Source organism: Heliangelus exortis, chromosome 25 (genome assembly GCF_036169615.1).
Source record: "Heliangelus exortis chromosome 25, bHelExo1.hap1, whole genome shotgun sequence".
Lineage (NCBI taxonomy): Eukaryota > Metazoa > Chordata > Aves > Apodiformes > Trochilidae > Heliangelus > Heliangelus exortis.
In genome coordinates this window covers 404839-423518 of record NC_092446.1, presented here as the reverse complement: position 1 = coordinate 423518, position 18680 = coordinate 404839, and the positions used below count along the sequence as shown (strand labels likewise).

At 48.5% G+C, this 18680-nt stretch overlaps 2 protein-coding genes across 6 annotated transcripts; both read right to left on the bottom strand.

The window, feature by feature from the left end:
* Positions 1–73: 73 nt before the first annotated feature.
* Positions 74–2965, bottom strand: BCAS2 (BCAS2 pre-mRNA processing factor). Its single transcript, XM_071768612.1, has 7 exons — positions 2814–2965; positions 2644–2736; positions 2467–2537; positions 2178–2339; positions 1628–1678; positions 886–966; positions 74–382 (listed from the first exon to the last, which is right to left on the bottom strand). Exons 1-7 carry the CDS (start codon positions 2904–2906, stop codon positions 253–255), a joined length of 681 nt encoding a protein of 226 aa, XP_071624713.1. The 5' UTR covers positions 2907–2965; the 3' UTR covers positions 74–252.
* Positions 2966–3171: 206 nt separating this feature from the next.
* DENND2C (DENN domain containing 2C) lies at positions 3172–18640 on the bottom strand. 5 transcript variants are annotated; one of them, XM_071768589.1, is made up of 20 exons: positions 18467–18611; positions 15625–16583; positions 13821–13969; positions 13155–13267; positions 12665–12832; positions 10580–10676; positions 9794–9838; positions 8330–8517; positions 7387–7496; positions 7197–7266; positions 6759–6832; positions 6533–6623; positions 6212–6352; positions 5729–5877; positions 5100–5277; positions 4749–4790; positions 4482–4587; positions 3911–4150; positions 3508–3594; positions 3172–3328 (listed from the first exon to the last, which is right to left on the bottom strand). In XM_071768589.1, exons 2-20 carry the CDS (start codon positions 16425–16427, stop codon positions 3297–3299), a joined length of 2883 nt encoding a protein of 960 aa, XP_071624690.1. In that variant the 5' UTR covers positions 16428–16583; positions 18467–18611; the 3' UTR covers positions 3172–3296. The 5 variants fall into 5 exon arrangements, with proteins under 5 accessions (XP_071624690.1, XP_071624691.1, XP_071624693.1 ...); XM_071768590.1 differs by lacking the exon at positions 18467–18611 and adding an exon at positions 18021–18146; XM_071768592.1 differs by lacking the exon at positions 6533–6623 and having other exon boundaries at positions 6759–6836; positions 18467–18640.
* Between the last annotated feature and the right edge of the window lie 40 nt (positions 18641–18680).

Below are 18680 nucleotides of genomic sequence, written 5' to 3'. Positions count from 1 at the left end.
GCGGCGCTAATTAAGCGTGGTAATGAGGCAAAGCATCGCGGCAGTCCGCGAACGCGGGTTACAGAAGCCGCCCTGAGGAAAACAGCGTTTATTGAGGGCGCGGGCGAGAGGCAGCGATTGCCGGGGTCCTGCGGCCGCTGCTCCATCCCAACCAAGCCCCGCCCCACGCGGGAGCCAGCACCCACAAACCCGGCGCCTGCAAACACAGCGCATCTCCCAAGTTCTTCGCCTTCTATTTCTGTAACCTCTGAGTCACTGCAAATCCTGCTGGATGTTCTCCTTGTTTGCCACCCCGTGTTGCTGTTTGATTTGTGAAATTTCATTTTCCAGCTGCACAATAGTTCGTTCAATCTCGTAATTTTTGCTGACAAGAGAGACCCATCTAGGAAGGAAACGAGAAAAAAAACAACCTTGAAGTGTTAACAGTCCCCTGGTTTAAAGCCAAAGACATCTATTGCTCCAAAGACAGTTCAAAAACACTGAATATTGGGGCATTTTTCTAAGTACATGGGAAACCTCAGTAGGTATCAATCACAATTTGAACAACCAAGTGATTAAACAAATAAATACTACCTTCTTAAACCTCAACACAAAAAATTTAATTTACTGGGCTCAAATCCACTAGCTTCCAATATTTATATAAGGAGTTTAAAAAACAATTTAGACAGGCAATCCCAAGCAGCTAACTTGCTCACTGTTCACTCGACTTCAGTAACTATTAAGCAGACCTGCATCACAAACCCTTTCAAACATCGCTGTGCACAGTGACAGAAACCACACAGTACCAGCCCACAAGAGCACCAACAGATCACCCATGCTCCACCCAGCAGAGTTCCAAGGATGAGTACCCGGGGAAGATTTAACAGAGAAGCCCCCTATACTCACGTAGATTCCATTTCTCGTAGCTTAGCCCCAGCTGTGAGCTGCATGTTCTTTCGCTGCCAGTTCAGATCTTGAATATTTTTCCTGGGGAGAAAAAAAATCTATGTGGTTTTCTATCTCCTTTAAAATTTGTACTATCTGCTCTTAACTTCAAAACACACCTAACCCCTAGAAGCACTACCAGAAATCACTTCTGCAGCCAGGATGGCAACTAAAACACACAGATGGACAGATCACAGTACACAGAATCCTAAGAGAAATTTGAAAAAATATACCTTGAAAACAACAACATTAAAAAAACACCACCAACAAAAACAAACCAACAACACACAAAAAGACCCTCAAAACCTTCCACTATACTACAAGAAGCAAAATTTCAAACATTCAAGCTTACTGCTCCTGGACAAGAAAAGAACAGAGAAAAATTTTGCTCACTCTGGAAAAAAAGTCAGGTAAGCAAAGATGAACAGCTAAATCGTTCATAATAATCAGCAATTCAGTGAAGCACCAGCAAAGTGCAGAATACTTAAAATACTTTGGTCTCTAAACAGAAAAAAACATAGTTTGGGTGGAACAGGCATTATAACTGCAACCATGGGGGGGAGAGGAGGAACATATTTCATTATTATTACTAGGTCTTTTTTTCCTGCAACCAGGGCAGCAGCATTTACACAAGTTTAGTATGGGGAGTGTGTATGTGTTTTACTTTTCATCCAACTTCATTATGAAAAAACAAATGACTAACCTCAATTTCTGAAGCTCTTTCTGGGCTTGTTCTATCATATGAACCAGATGTCTGAAAGCAGAATGCAAGCAGTGTCAGGAAAACATGCCGGGGCAGCCCCATTTAACCTGTTACTGAACTCTAGAGCTGAGAACAGACCAAGCCACCTGAACTCAAATATCAGACAACTTGTTCTCAGTGCCACCTATATCATGGGAATGACATAAAACCAAAACAACCCTATATTAATACAGGCAGTTTTAAGATGGAATCACTGTGGCCAGCCCATGCTCTTAGTATCATAAAATCATCTCCATTAGCTGATAAAGTTTTATCTTCAAGCGTACGGTACGATTAACACATTATCACTCATCTTCTAATTTTAATTCTAGAATTACCTGTAACTGTATTTTATTCTCGTTTCCTTCATTTAACACAACCCACTCTTTTAACTTCCTGACACCTGTGCGAGCTAACAGAGCCCCTCAGGCCTCCCTCCCTTCCCCTAAGCTAAGCGACACGAGGACAGAGACTGCACCCAGCACTGCAGCAAAGCAGCCCCTGCCCTTACTCGTTGTACACCTTCCAGGCGTTACAGCCGTGCTGCGACATCAGCTCCAGGTTCTCGATGCGGACGGCCTGGTGCTCCAGCTGCGCCATGGAGTTGTTCACACACTCCTGCCACGCCGTGATATCGTTTTTCTGGCCGGAGGAAGGGGCCGGCAGTTCGTACCTGCAACGCGGTGTCCGCCGCCTCAGGAATGGGCCCGGGCCGGGACAGGAGCGTCCGGCCCGGCCTCAGGAGCGGGGTAGGCGGCGGCCAGCTGTGGGGTGGCGGGGACGCGGCCGCCTGGGCTCACCTCTTCATGCTGAGCAGCTCGAGGGGCTGCCGGGCCGCCAGGCGCTCGAACTCGTTCCGCATAATCTCTGTCTGCGGGGAGAACAACGGGAGGGCAGCGGAGAGGAGGCAGGGGAGGCCGGCCGGGGTTTCTGGGGAGGGGAGGCCGGGGCAGGAACGCGGGGACGGGACCGCTCACCTCGAAGGCGCTGTAGTCGTGCGCCGGCAGGTAGCTGAGGTAGTTCTTGGTGGGCCGGTACCGCCGCGTCTCCTCCTCTACCAGCGCCGCGGCCTAGCGCACACGGGGCGTCACGCAGGCAGACAGGCAGGCAGGCCCGTTACCCAGCCCCCTCCCCGGCCCGCACTCACCGCCTCCCGGACGCCCGGCGCCTCGTAGCCCTGGTCGAAGTAGGGGAGCGCGTCCACCACCACGTCCCCGGCCACCAGTCCTGGGCCCGCCATGCCGCCCAGGCCGCGCGCCCTGCGCACTGCGCCTGCGCCGCGCGGGAACGATCCGGTAGCACTCACGCGCCACCGCCCGACCCAACCTGCGAGACCGCGCACGTGACGCACAGAGGGGACCACGCCCATTCCATGCCCCGCCCCCTCAGGCCCCGCCCCCCCCCTCAGGCCCCGCCCCCCCTCAGGCACCGCCCCCCCTCAGGCACCGCCCCCCCTCAGGCACCGCCCTCCCTTCTCCCCCGAGGAAGGAGCTGGACACACGCTGGGGACATCGCTGGTTCTTGGTGACCGCCGCACACGCGCCGCACACGCGCCCCGCACGCTCCCCGCACGCTCCCCGCACGCTCCCCGCAGGCGGAGCAGGCCGGCACCCCCGGCCCGCATCGGTCTTCATCGCTTCCGAAGAAATTTCATTTTGTTGCCTATGGAGAAGGATCAAGGAAAGAGGCCGTCAGCCACCAGCTGCTGGTAGAAACCACACTGGACCAAACCCCCTTCCCCCGGCTGTCAGCCAAGAACAAAGCTGGGAAACAAGTTTACACAGCTCTGAGACTTTCACAAACTTCATCTGATGATGCAAAATGCAAGGGTGTCCCTTTACCTAGACTGCGGAGGATTTTGTTCATCCCAGGTGGTTCTGTCTCTGAAATACTCTCCAAATACTCCAAGGCACGGACCTCAAAAAGACCTAAGGAGAAAAACAGCATCACTCAGCTAGATGAGCTATTCTATCTTTTAGCATGTGGCTTCTTACAATCATTAACAAGGAGACTATTAAAAGGAAACAATGCATGCAGGATCAAGCCCAGAAAGGAGCGTTGAAAAAAACCTCAGCTTCATAAGATGAGTTCTGTTGAGTAATTAGAAGGGCATGCAGATATTACATGCACCAAAACTCCAAGAGGACAACTTGCCAGAACAAAAGGTTTCCTAAGAGTCAAATTCACACAACTTTATCCTTTGAAAGTGAGTTTGTAAAAGAAGAAAATAAGGTCAAACCTCACCTTTAACCATGTTCTTTCTTAGCTCTCGGTCCTGTACGAACCCTGCAAACATCTGTGTTTCCATGAAGAAGTGCAAGAAATGACGCACGTTGCGTGACACGTGAGATTTTCGGAATGGTTCCCACTGGAACACCCGCTCCCCCTTTTCTGTGACATTCACGTGCAGGGAGTAGTGTCCAACAATCTCCACAAAGAACTGCACAAAAGCTTCAGAGACCAGGGAGTTCAGAGGCATGTCACCTGAGAAGAGGAGAACAGGGAGATGTCTCCCTCTACACATCAACCCCCTTGCACACTCCTCTTCTAAAAGAGGAGCAGCCATTACTTCTTAAGATGGCTGACAGACCATGAAATTTCAGATGTTTGATAACAAAGAAGTCATAGCTCAAATATTAAGATTTCTCTGCCTTGTCAACTTTCTGCTGCATCTGAGACAGGTTCCCTTCTAAAGCTTTTCCAGTAGTTAAAGCATGTCACTTCCTACTGTTTATTTCCATTCACTCATTTTTATATAAACTACACGGAAGCTGTAGAGGTTTGCTAATGTAAAAACACTTTTCCATAGAAGTACCTTGTGTGTCACTCTGCTCATGTGACAAGATCTCACTTCGCTCTTCCAAGATCTGTACAAGCGCAGCCTGGAGTTTATGAGGCAGGATGTCATCTTCATCTGATACCTAAAGAACAAAATGGACACAGAAGCATTTTTGTGTTGTATCTGTCATCAGTAGAAGCTTTTCACTGTGAACACACCAGAAATACTTGCTCATTTCTTGCTTTCACTGATGCCTTTTCCTGGCATAGAATGACAAGTCACTAATACTATTATTCCACTCACCTCTTGCAAGAATTTGTCAGCACAAAGATCAACAATCAGGACCTGGGGAAAGATGCAAAAAACACACTCAGTCATAACCAGATACGTTGCTGTACAGAAAAAAAAACACTTTTTTTTCTTAAAAAAAAAAGATCCCAGTGGCAGGACACATCACACACAAAACACAAGTTTTGCGTAACTGCAGCGTGTCTGTAAGAACAGTGAATATTCTTTAGAACACCCTGACACATATCTGACAAGTTCACCAACTGTCTCAGAAAGGTTTAAGAGTTTACATTAAGACAGAATCCACAGAGATTGTTCCAGAGATGTCAGCTTCACACAGTAGACATCATCTCACCCAATTCTCACCTCTTCTATGGGCAGGTCCTGGAGCTGTGGTAAGGAGCAGGAGAGAATGCCAATTAAGAATGGGGTCGGAGAGCACACAATATCAATCATAGAAGATGGCAGGACTGGTATGTAGGTGTGTTGCCAAGTGAAGGGATAAAGCGTTGCAACTGCGGCATGGCCACATTTAGACAGAGTGCTAGAAAGGTAAGAGAAGCACAGACTGTCAATGCCTTGTTCAGTACTTAGCTACAGACACAGGTTATAAGTGCTCAGGGAACATGTAATTCATATAACATTGTTTATGCACCATCTGAAGCCCCATGCATTCACCTTTGCAGTCAGTTATGGGGAGCTAGGAATAGAATCAACCCAGAATGAAGAGGAACAGGAAACTTTCCCTTACTTCCTCTTGGATGAACAGCGTACTACAAATTCTACGCATGAACATGTTATGTGCAAAGTCTGCAAAAAGCTTCTAAATTTAACTAATTACAAAAAGTTGGACAAGCTTGCACATAAAACAGGTCCAAATGCAGAAGAAAAAGCAATATCCCTCCAGAAAAAGATAGTCACTCAGATTCACAGAATGAATCATAGACCGGTTTGGGTTGTAAGGGACCTTAAATATCATAAAGATCAATATTTACCTTAAGTTGTCAGCAACAAAGATCACCCTCCTTTCCAGCAGGAGGGAAGCAAAGACCCGAATCATGTGGGAGACACTTAGACATTTAAACAGGCACTCAAAGTCAACATGTTCAAGTCGAGAATCCAATGGACGGCGGAGTTCCATCACCTGAGAGGCAAGCAGATGCAAGGTGCTGGAGAAGAAAGCCACAGTGTAGCCAGGCCAGGCAAGAGACAGCCTGGCTGGGGAGCAGAGCTGGTGGCTCCTCACACATGGAGCCCTGCAGCCAGGGAAGTCGGTACAGGACACCCTGGAAATGCAGGGAGTCACTTCTACAGCAGATGACTCATCAGGAAATCAATTTCTGCAACAGCCTGCCTTCAAACTTCAGGACATTACCTTGGGACTAGTTATGTACAGGCGGCAGCACCCTGCAGTGCAGTTTGCAAAGTGCCTTTCTGCCCCTCACAGACACAGATGAGCCAGCCCTGGTGCCCATTACCTTGTGCCCTGCACCTGGCAGGAAGCTCCTGACAGTGATGGTACGCCCAGGAGCAGGGAAAGGGGCCTCCATCACACTGCGCATGAAGGGGTGCACTAGGGCTGGGGACATCTCTCGACGCTTCTCCACTTCATCTAAAATCTGCAGGAAAATACATCAGACATTGGTTCAATGCCTGCTGGTCAGCCAGAGGAGATGCAAACCTCTGCTAGAGCATCGTGTGCCACAGCCATGTGTGAAGGATTCAACACAGACTCTCGGCCCTCTCCCCCCTTACTTGGGATCCCTGTGAAATCTCCTCCCAAATGTGTGAGCAGTCACCTGGGAACCTGTGAGGACAACTCTCCATTCTCCAATGCAGTCTCCTGCTATTTCAGGAAATGTCTTGTATGTGGAAATCAAATTCTCACAGCTAGAGGAGTAAAAAGAGCAACACCCCAACTTTCTCCCCAGAGAATCTGGACAGAAGCATCCAGTTACTTTCTGAAGCCTGTAGGCTGTCAGATACCCCAGCCCAGTAAGAAGGAAGAGGCTTTCCCCACTTCACCTTGGAGAAGAGGTTGAAGCAGCCCAGGCGGCTGATGATGCAGTAGACCTCAGGAAGACGCTTCCCTTTCCCTTCTGGCTGAAAGGCAACAAGAACATTATTCTGGGAGTAGGGATGCACAGTAAAGAACCTACCACCTGCACTGTAGCTGATTCACAGAATTCTCTTCTGCTGTTATTCCCTCTACACTTCTAACTTAAAAGACCCCTGAGGAATGACCAGTTCCAGGAGCTCTTTCACATCACAGCCCATTTCATTGCATTGCTGGGCATCATCTTGCTCCTCCATCCTTCTCCCTGCATCCAAGGGGGTGACCCCAGCAGCAGCAGCACAGGCTCTATGTAACCCACATGGGACACTGCTGCTGATTCACAGCCACACCCAGCTGTGCACTTACCAATGCAGTCTCTACACCCCACCCAATACACAGATGCTTACCAGGAGCTTTTTGCAGTACCCAAACCAGCGGCTGCCATCCTCACCCGTCAACACAAAAGAAAATGTTTCACTGGGAAACCAAAGAACAATCAAGGTTAAATTCAATTCCTCTGGTCCAGGAAAAGGGGAAAAAGCCTAAGCTTTCAGCATTGCCTGTTTCAGGCACGAGTGCTCAAAAACAAGTCTTTACCTTTTAAGGTCTGATGCAGGAAACCAGTCTTTGGGATCTGGAAAGCAGAATTTGGGAATGATCTTTAGCCTCTCCTCAGTATCCTTTGACTGTCTGAAGGGGTGTTCAGGCTGGAGGGGTAACACATGCATTTGAAGTCACTGAAGTGTGATACACAGCCGAAACATTTACAACAATGGGAGACAGCATCTTCCTGTCACTTCCAAACGCTGAACCACCAGAATGCTCAAGTATAGGAGAACATATGACGACAGTAACAGATCCTAGCTTCCTCTTTGATGTCCTTGGGCACAAAGCCCAAAGAAGACAGAGCAAACAGATTACTTGGAAGCAAGACTATTTTTAGAAGGAAGACAAAACACCTCCATAGTTACTGGACAATGTTTTCTGCAAAACCCCAGCACGAGAACTTGTCTTGTAAAAAGCACTTTACAGTACTTCCACGGTTCTCTCTTTTTGGGGGGCTAATACTCATGACTTTGCCATTTTCATTTTTCCCCAGAACAATATAAACAAGCGTAAAAGCTCTGGGGTTGTGTTTCCCTCACACCATCAGTAAAATTGCTTCATTCTCAGTTTCTAAATCACAGGCTACAGAACAATGTCATGCTGGCTTTGGGAACAGAGCACTATACTCCCTTTCCTCCCCTGCAGGCTGCCTCAGCAGTATATCACAATACAGTATGGCTTGATGGTGTTTCCAGGCAATCAGAATTAGAGCAGGAGCCTCCCTAGTTCCAAAAAAAGACACTGAACCAGTAAACTCATTATCAAGAAAGATATTCAACCACCACCCAATTTAATAGAGCAAGGTGCTTCACATTCCAAGCCTGTATCCTAACCAGTAGCTACCCCCAGCCAGATTAGGAAGCGATACACACAGCAAGAAGGAACACTCAGCTGCTGAGTGTGTTTTGTGGGCACGTTAGGATGCAGCTCCTACCTTACTGGGAAACTGCTGTATGATCTGTGGTGTGTATGCCACCTCTGATGCCTTCTTGTGCAGTGACACCACCACAAACAGCTCAAACAGCTGCTGTTCCTGGAGCTCTATCAAATCCCTCTCCAGAGTCTGGTAGTGGGGGTTCCTCTTGGAGGCTGACTGTACCTGCAGCAGGCACCTGTGTTGACCTGAAGAAAGGAACAAACACAAACCTAGCCTGTGGCTACCACTGCAACACACCTGCAAGTCACAGAAGAGGGCTCATCACTACCTTCAGAAGGGGAAAAGGTGATGGGTGCTTTTGTCCCACATCACTGCTTGTGCTCTGCAGGGCCTGGATGCCCACAGCAGCTCCTGGAGCTACAAGCAGGGCAGTGCCAGCCTTGCCACAGCTCCACAAGACAGCCATAATCTCCTGCTGTCCAGACCTTTCTTCCACACTTCAGAGTGACACACTGTGGCAGTGAGGAGGAAAGCCCAGCTGTGAGAAGCAGACCAGCTCCACCAGCTGAGTAGCTGCCAGGGCTCAGATAGCTGCTGGTAGAGCATTCAGGAGAGGCAGAGCTGGTTTCCTGGCCAAGATGGGATGTCCTGACAGGCAGTACAGACTCACAAGCACAGGCACAACACTCTGATGTAAAAAATTCCTGTGGCCCAGGCACCATGACACATTGTGGACACTTCGGAAAAAACTCTTAAATCAGGCAGTGAGTCAATCACTGTATTTCTGCAGAGACTCTCCACTCTCTATTTCTTTCCTTAATACAAAAAAGTGGAACTTCACTACTTTTTCAAGTTAAGGCCTTCTTTATGCTTCCCTCCAAATAAAGGAAACATCTAAAACAATTTTGTTGGTCCTTTTTCCTCAATGCTTGCTTTGAGACAGGACAGAGTCACTCACCAAGGCTGCTGGCCAACCATTACCATTTCATATTCAAACTGCTCCAGCACTGACACCAAGACCCATTTGGTCCTTCCTACACCAGCTAAAACCAAATCAGGATTTCAAATCTGGAGTTCACTACAATCAGACTCAGGACTGTGGAACTATAAAAGTAACCAAGTAACTTCTCCACAGAGGAAAGGGCATTTCACAACAATAAACATATAAAACACAACCAAGGGAAGGGGGAAAATAACCTCAAGTGTAAGCAGCAAAGATGATCCAGGGACAATCTCCTGCAAGACATATTTTAGTTAAGCATGACTCTACCAATCAAAAATCAATCTAATTCTAGCAACTGGCAGATTAATGGTATTAAACCTTGAGAGCTCAGGAGAAGTTGCAGAAATAGAGGTGGATTTGTCACAGCAACAGCTCCTAGCCTTAGCCATGCTGCCTTTTAGATGTTCCCTTTCTCCACCTCAGCAGAAGCCACAAGTAGTCAGCGTGCTTATCCCATCAGAGCCTTAGCCAAATGCATAGTACTACTGAAACAGGACCAGCCCCCGTGATTCACTCACTTTTTGGCTGATTTTCCGTATCACTTTCATTCCCACTGGTTTCACCTGAAATACACATAGTTTTCACTTATTAACCATGCAGAAGGAAGAAGAGTAACACCCAAAGCTGGGAAAGAGAGAGAACTCTAGACTCATCAGACCATCATCACTCAGGGCTGCGCACCCATCCTCCTCAAAGCATCAATAAAGAACAGACAGACAGAAAAATGTGCTGTAAGAGTAAATTTCAAGAAGTGGAACCGATATCAAGTCATTGTTTCCAGTACATCACCTCTAGGTCAGCTGAACATACGCGCACAGAAATCTGGTTGTTATTTAATGTTGCAATAAAAGTTAACCAAGTTGCTAAACAGAATATACTATAAATAAAGAGCATACCACAGCTACAGAATCAGAAGAATAGAAGAATATCACTTCAGAGGCACAAAAGTGATGAGTGGACTAGTCAGAGGTAGATCTTGTGTCAAGTGGTTTTGTTGGGAATTTGGGTTTTTTTCTGATATTTAGAAAAAGCACCACTATAAGCAGTAGCCCAGCTCCTCACACTCAGATCATAGCAGAATCTCCCATTCTGTGACAGTGTTAAACTCAGTTATGCAAGTGTTTCCAGTCCTAGTGCTGCTGGAAGTTCAACAATTCCAGCTCCCAGACAGGAAGCTTAGCAGTGCTGAGTCAGGAACTGTGGGAGGTGGTGGTGCCTGGCCCCCTAGCAGAGCCCTGTGATGGACAGGGCTGTGCTGCTCAAGAGGTTTTCAGCAGAGAGAAGGGTGCCAGGGACCTCCTTACCTTTCATTGGAGATGCTTCTCTCCCAGCAGGACTGAGCAACTTCACCCTCTTTTTTCCACGCTTAGAATCAAAGATGTCTCGTATTTTTAGCACCAGCTGGAATCCAAAGCAGAAGCAGAGGTTAATGTAGGGGTCCAGGTGCCAACAGGACTGCAGCCAACTCATCTAGCACCACACCACTTGCAAAAGACTCTGACACCCAAGTCCTGATGCTCTCTGTTACCCCTGCAACTCTCCACAGCTGCCAGGTACAATGCTGCAGGTGACCCCTTGATTTCGCACGTCCAAGACAGCTATCACTTCATCATGAAGAGGGATTTATGCTCAATGTATTGAGCAGGTCAAGTTCATTCTTGTCTCCAGTTAAGAATTCATTAAAATCTACCACTGAATGTAGGAGGGTGGGGCTCAGCCATTTGTCACCACAAATATTGCATAAAAAGGAAGATATTCAGCAAGAGAACCTGTTTTTCAGCTCAAGCCTTTATCCACAACTCAGAAAACTATACATAGGCTCTTCTCCTTTTCAGATCCATTTCTCCCCATTTTCTGGGTTAGCCAGTTCTCCCAGTAAGATGAGGCTGAAAGGCAGAAAACAGCCTGCAGCAGGGAGCACTGCTTCTTCTGCACAATCTGCCTTCTTTGCCCTCTGTCATCCAGCACTGCCTAGAGGACTTCCATTTCTGTTCTGATTTTTGTGCAGTTGAGTCACCAGTGGAAGATACTGGGTGTGTTTAAGGCAGCTATGTGATTCTTAAGCAGTAAGTTTTTTTTCTTTTTAGACTTCAGTTCTTTTCTCAATCACTCAAGCAATGTTGGCTCAGTTCCTTATAAGCAAAAAGAATAAAGCATTCTTCCTGCATGTAAATTGTTACCAGATTTTTGGAACAGGTTTGCTTTTGGAGAATGTTTTATTTTTCCTCTCCAAATGAAAGATACTCTCCACAACAGCATTTTTATAATCTTACTATCACCTTCCTGATTTTACATCAGGCCACAGTTTGTTTAAAAACTGTAAAAAAAAAAAACAAAACTGAAGTTGCTTGTTTTTCTAAAGTACTTAACATTGAAAAGCAATTTCCAACTGCCCAACTCTACCTCATTTTTTTTTCATTTTGGGAAAATACATCACATTTCCACAAGAAATAAAGAACTACAGAAGTTATATACATTTACCATGGCAAAGATAAGCTGTTGCCACAACCATAACTGGAATTTGAGTTCTGTGTACAAAGTACCACTGCAGCAGCTGCTGCATCTTCCTTCCAGAGCACATGCTGCATTTTATCGCTGAGGGACATGAGCTGGTAAGCAATACAAGTACCTAGAAAGATTCCCAGTGCATCAAATGAGAATTACAGCTGAGGCCTTTGTTGTTAAAAGCCTTTCCTACTACTCTGGCCTTGGAAGCATATCTTTGCACACAGGTTTTGTGAAATGTGTTTATCACATATATCAGCTAAAAGCTGCTCTTTGCCTTTAGGCTATGAAACAGCTGCAAGAGTACGTTCCCAAGAGCAAGTCAAGAACTCCAAACAAATGTCGCAGCAGCCCCACACTTTCAGCCACCTGACAACCCAAGACCCACAGCAAGAACCTAAGGGTCAGTCTGAGAAGTCATCAGGAGCAAGGGACACACAGTGGTACAGAGCTGGACCTCTGGCTCAGAGAGGTTCCATGTGTTCCTGCACTGCATTTAGCACAAGCCCTGCACAACCACACTTCATGGAAGCACTGGGAATAAGGCTTAAATGACAAAGCATGAAGAAGACCTGGTAGTCAGACACAGCACTGACCTTCAGGTCAACACCTAGCACTCTGCAGATTCTTGGCCAATAAAACTACTGTCACCGCAGCCAGAACTGGCACTCTGGTTTTGATACCCCAATATCTGCCCTGCTACTTGGAGGAGGTGAAATGGTTCAAGCAGGGACACTTGTCCACACACAAAGCAGTGTTAACTAGCATCCACCTGCCAGACACGCTCCTCCCTGACCACTTAAAAAGCACTTAGAAGATGCTAGACAAAGCAGCAAGAATTTGAAATACCATGCAAGAAGGAATGTTTCATGCTTAAACCTCACCCCAGGCAAGTTCTTTCTCCTGCTAGCAGCCTCTACTGCTCGGAACAGCTTCCATTCATTCAGTGTGACAGGCAGGGCAGTGTCCTTCACCATCTTCCTTTGGAAACTTGTCTGGGAGGGCTTTAGCTCAAGAGACTTGAAACTGAGGAAGGGAGGTTTAGGGGGAGGCTATAAAGCAGAGTCAGAAGAGATGGTTAAGTTTTAGCCCAAGCTCAGAGTCAAAAGAGCCACATTACAAATGACAAAATTACTGAAGCCTCCTTGTTATATCAAGTTCCCCACCCTAACATACTCAAGCATCTCATCAACACTTTCTTGTTCCTTCTTTTTTTGCTCCTTAGCAGCCAAATCATCTGCCACTGCCAGGACTGTTCATTAGCATTTACACTAATAACAAGCAATAAAAAATAAGGACAACCAGAGCACAAGATAGGGCCCTTGGGAGGATGACTCTCTGTAAGAGTGTGACAGTTCAGTCCCTTCACCCTACCTTGGGAGGCCTACTGGTGCTCTGGGAGGGTGGAAGCTTCCAGACAGATGGGACCTTCCACAGAGGCAAAGGCAGTGCTCTAATATCTTCATAGTGGTTCTCTTTTGCAGGACCTGGAAAAAGCATTAGATGGAGGTTTTCTGAAAGGAGATGAAGCCCTGCATTCTTGCATGGGATGTAAGCAGAGAGCGTGCACAGTTATCTGCCAAGCTTTAACAGAGTCTGAGAGGGAGCTGTTTTAAGATGGATTAAGTTCCCACACTCAAAGATCCTTCTAACCCAGTACCATCAACTTGGCAAACTGTACACAGACACAGCAAACCAAAACATTTCTACAACTGCAGAGAAAGTAGCACTATTGCAAAGCAGCTGATTTTGTCAGTGTTCACACTGATCTTTGTGCAGCACTTGAGCAAAGCATCTGAAGAGCTAACGTAGAAATCAGTTTAGCACACGCCAATTCTAGGGACTTTCCAAGACATCTGAAATCAGGCTGTTCACATGCAGATAGTTACAGCATCAACAAAGAACCCCAGATGGGGAGGACCTGAAAAGTCACAGGGCTGGAAAAGGCCTCAGTGTATTCTCTTCTTGAGTCCTCCCTCCCCAGCAAATCTGCTGCCCTGATATAAAGTAAGTGCATCCCCCAGAAGCACAGGCACATACAGATAATGTCCTCGTAGATGTTGTCTTCTGACTGTGTGCAGATGAGCCTGGATCCTGTGGTGCCATTTGTCTCTTCTCGCAGTCTGTGGGAGTTGCTGGTTGCCATCCGATTGCGGAAGCCCTGGATGTCCTCAAACTCAAAAGATTTCCTAGAGGAAAACCAGTGTAACTTCTTCTAAAGGCACCTACATGTACCACTGAGTTGCTGTCTCCAGTCCACACAGAGTATGGTCCTCCTTGGGGCCATCAAGCATATGAACGATCCACTCTGGACTCTGATTTCCAAATGTTGAGATTTAACACCAGCCTCTCGCTCCCCTCGAGGGGAATGGGGAAGAGAATCAGAAGGGTAAAAGTGAGAAAGTGCAGGGGTCAAGGTAAAGACAGTTTAACAGGCAAACCAAAAGCTGCACACACAAGCAAAGCCAAACAAGGGACTCATTCATCACTTCCCATGGGTAGACAGGTGCTCAGCCGTCTCCAAGAAAGCAGGCTCTGCCACATGTAATGGTGACTTGGAAAGACAAATGCTATCACTCCAAATGCCCCCCCACCTTCCTCCTTCTTTCCCCAGTTTTAGTGCCATGCATGACATCATATAGTCTGGGATATTGCTTTTGACAGCTGGGGTCAGCTGCCCAGGCTGTGTCCCCTCCCATCTCCTTGTGCCCCCAAGTCTGCTCACTGATGGGGTGGTGCAAGAAGCAGAAAAAGCCTTGGCTCTGTGTAAAAACACTGGTGTATTATCAATATTATTTTCATGGCAAATCCAAAACAGCACCACGCAAGCTACTACGAAGAAAATTAACCAGCCAAAGCCAGCACACCAAGAGAGTCCTACTCACTTTACTCTAGAAGATTGTTAAACTACAAATGAAGTTGGAGGCTCCATGGCCAAGCACACTCCAAGCAGATATGGTGAGTTTCATCCTGTCACAGAGGCAAGAACCCAAAACATGTTTTGCAGACTTAGCTCTTGCAGCAGTACTCAGAATTAGGGCACTGCTTTATACTCAACCTCTACTACTGTTCTTGCTAAGGGTATTAAGGCATTTGTGAGTTTGTATTTTCATACACTTGGTCTCTATTTAAAAATTACAATACAGAGATCACAAAGCAGCTGGGAGTGCTTTAGCCTGTCATCAGGAAATTTGCTGTTGCATGCTTTGCCACAGTGACAGAAGGTTTCAGGACTCTTAGCCACATCTCCACCTGTAATGTTCACACCAACCTGCACAGCAGCCCAAAGCAATTCAGCTGCAAGCAGAGCTAGCATCAAGCTTGTTGAGAGATTTTTTTACTCTGTAACAGAGGCCTACATACAGGAAAGAGGGAAGAATAGCCAAACCTACTGTAACAGGGGTACCCCCAGCTGACAGACACCAGCTTTAAGCAACAAGAGAATCTTTTGCTCATAGGATAGCTGGAACACTTAGCATCCATACTGGCACAAGAGATAGCTATTCTGTAACACACAAATTGCAGCTCAGGAGAAGCTCAGGACAAGATGGAGACAGCACTCTCCCTTGGGCCAGCTTATTGTCACTCATCTCTGTTTCAAGGTTTGGGAATGACATCTGTTTGCAACTTCTATCCTTCTTTGCAAGACTATCATCAGCAAAAACAGTGTATATACAAAGCTGGAAAGGGGTTACTTTTATCCAGAAATATCCTCTCTCCATCAACAGAGGCATCATCAGTACTACCACCTCCACGAGGACATAATGGCAGGCAAGCTGTTTAAACCCATCTAGAAACTGATTTAAGGAAACACATTTCAGACACAAGAGATGACTTTATGTACCTCTGAGCTCTCCCTTTGATTCTCCTGCTGACTGTTCTCTTCTCAGGATTGTTGGAGGATGACAACATGTCTCCTCCATGCTGCTTTTGCAGGGGAGCTTCCCTGGTAGTACTTTCATTGCTACAGCTACTAGTACCCTTTTCTGCAAGATAGCGGAAGGTCCTACGGGGCTTGGGTGGTGGGACAGAAGCTGGTTCCTCCTCTTGCCCCTCAGCCTCAGAGTAAATGTTTTTCAAGTTCCTCTCTGTCCTGCAGAGAGAGTCCACTCCTTTAAGTTCTCTTTCTGTGGAACCACAGCTCCTACACTTCATCTGAAGATCTGAGGGAACTGGCGGGGAATTGCCAGTCAGAAGGGGAACTACTCTCCTCCGTGGAGCTTGAGAGGTATAGAAGTTCTCTAGAGGCAGTGGTGCCCCTGGGTCCAAAGAGCCTGCTTGGCGCTCTCCTTTCTCCTTGGCTTGGGAAGCTGGGCTGCATGTACAGGGCTTGACATCATCACTGTCTGCAGTCTGCAAGCAGGTCTGTGCATCTTCCCTGAAGTCCAAACCCAGGCTCTTTGGATCTTTGGACCCATTCTTTCTGCCCTTCTCTGTGTGTTCTGGCTTCACTTTGGGTAGAGCGTTGCAGCTGGGATCATACTTTACCCCAAAGTCCTTCAGCTGCTGTTTCCCCTTGCTGGAGCACCCTTGTGTCCTCCCCTCCCACTGGGATATCTTCTGTTTGATGTTGCGGCAGTGGCTCCGGGAGAGGGTCTGCACAGCAGAGCGGGAGAAGCTGCTGTCTGCTGACCCTGTTGGGTGCATGGCAAATGACAATGTGCTTACAAACACTCCATCTCCAGCTGCATCCAGGTCCACCTCTGTCCTGCACACATCAATTTGGCATAAGACTCCAAAGCACTCAGTGGTGTCCAAGAGCCACAGGGTGTCAGCTCTGCAAGGACTGCCTACTAGCACAACCTGCAGACAAAAAGAAGACAAGACCCATCAGCTGCACTGCAACCACACAAATGGCCAGGAACTCCGAGCTGCTCTCTGGCCGTTGCTTAAGAACATCCCTCCCCACATCACATGTTCAAAACTGGCTTCCAGGGCACACCCCCCACAAAGCCTGTTTCTGTAGTACACATCTGGGAGGGCTAACAAAGGAAGAAGAGGTCTCACTGGCTTAAAAACCAAACAAAACACAACAGAAACAATGGAGAGCCAGGGATCCCAAGGGCCCAAACTCAAGGAAATTATTTAATGGCACAGGAATATGTGGCCTGTCTGCAGGAGAGCTCTCAGCCAGCCCCTCTGCTGCTCACTGGTGCCCGTGCAGGCCAGCGAGGTGAAGCTACCCCTGTGCAGCTGGGGGTGAAGCTACAGCACAGCATCTCTCCCACTCTGGCCAGCAGCAAGGTGCAGGCAGGGGATGAGGACACAGAAGAGAGCTGCTGATCCCCTCACAGGACAGGGAGACAGCAGAATAGGTTGAGAATGACAGCAAAGACAGAAAGCAGCCTCCACAGTACCCCATGCCAGACCCTCTGCTGTACAGCCCGTCTGTTCCAGGCAGCCAGGGCTCCTGCCCACTCCTATTAATAGGCACAGTTTCCAACACATCCTGAGCCAGAGCACAGCCATCCTTCCTCAGCCCCTGTCTGCATAGCCCTGATTAGCAGACAGGAAAGCAACTTTCCCCTTTCCTGTGCCACTATGACTTATCCACAGCAAAAGAGCTCAGGGCCATTCTTGGGGACCTGAAGCACCAGCTGGCAGAGAAGCAAAAGCTCTGATGGGAAAAGCCAGGGGTGAAACAGCCTCTTCTCAGCCACTACAGCTTCAGACCAGGCACCTTTACTCCCTGCCAGGTCTTCAAACTCAGGACCACTGGATGCAGCACTTGCACTTGCACTTGCCCCTGAAAGACCTCACAGTGTGAAGCAATGGGCTTATGCAAAGAACTGAACACTTCAGCACCAGCTTATGCATTCATGGAGCACACACCACTCCACACTGACAGCAAGCCCAGAGATGGCACCAAAGCCTCCCTTGTCTCCCAACAGCCCTGGCAGTTTTCTTTGAGTACCCCAGCTATCAGCTCCCCCGGGCCGAGACCAGCAGTCTAGCAGAACATCCACCTGCAGTATCCACCAGGGCAAACAAACTACTGCACAGAGCAGACCAAGTAGCCCTGCTCATCTTTCCAGTTAGGTCCATTCTCAGAGAGTGCAGGCCTGACTTTTCTTCTAATTCTGAAAGCCAGGGAGTACACTAAATATTTTCCATGACAAGTCTGAAGAAAATTCCATTTCCTGAGGCCACATGTTCCAAGGAGAGAAAGCTGTCAATGCTGCTGGAGATTAAAATGCTGAGGTCAAGCCCACCCACCAGAAGCCTCTTGCAGCTGGTTACCCAGGATCACGTCCAGGTGCTCAGTCACCCTCTCAGTGAAAGAGTGTTTCCTGATTGTCAGGGGGAACCTCCCTTGTGTCACTCTGTGTCCTCGGCCTCAGGTCCCCTCACTGGATAGAACCTGGCAGGGTCAGCCGGCGCTCTCCCTGCCGGCATGTGCGCGTACCCAGCAGACCCCCCTGCGCCTTCTCTCCGAACCGGGCAGGCGGGACGGTGGCAGCATCCCAGGCCGGTGACTCACCGCGGGCAGCCGGTGGGATGGAGCTGTCGCCCGCCTCCCGCCCCAGCGGGCACAGGGCCCCGCCGCCGCTCCCGCCCGCCGCAGTACGGGTCGCGGAGCCCGCTGGGAACCGGGCTGCTCGCTCCGCCACAGGCGCCCGAGAGCTCCGCGGCACCGCTCGCCCCCGCGCCCAGAGCCGGGAAACGCCTCCGCAGCGCTTTCTTACCGGATCCCGGAAGCAGGGCAGTACCGGGCTCCCCAGCAGCACCGAGCCCGGCCAGAAGCCCCGAGCCCGGCCTCGTCCTCGTGGGAAGTCCCAAAGTCACCCCCCGGCCGCGCTGCGTACCCCACACCCGTGAGACGGGAGCGGGAGACCTGCCCGGACCCGCCCCGCGTCCCGCCCCGCAGGACGCTCCCGGTCTCGCTCCGCCCCGTGGCTG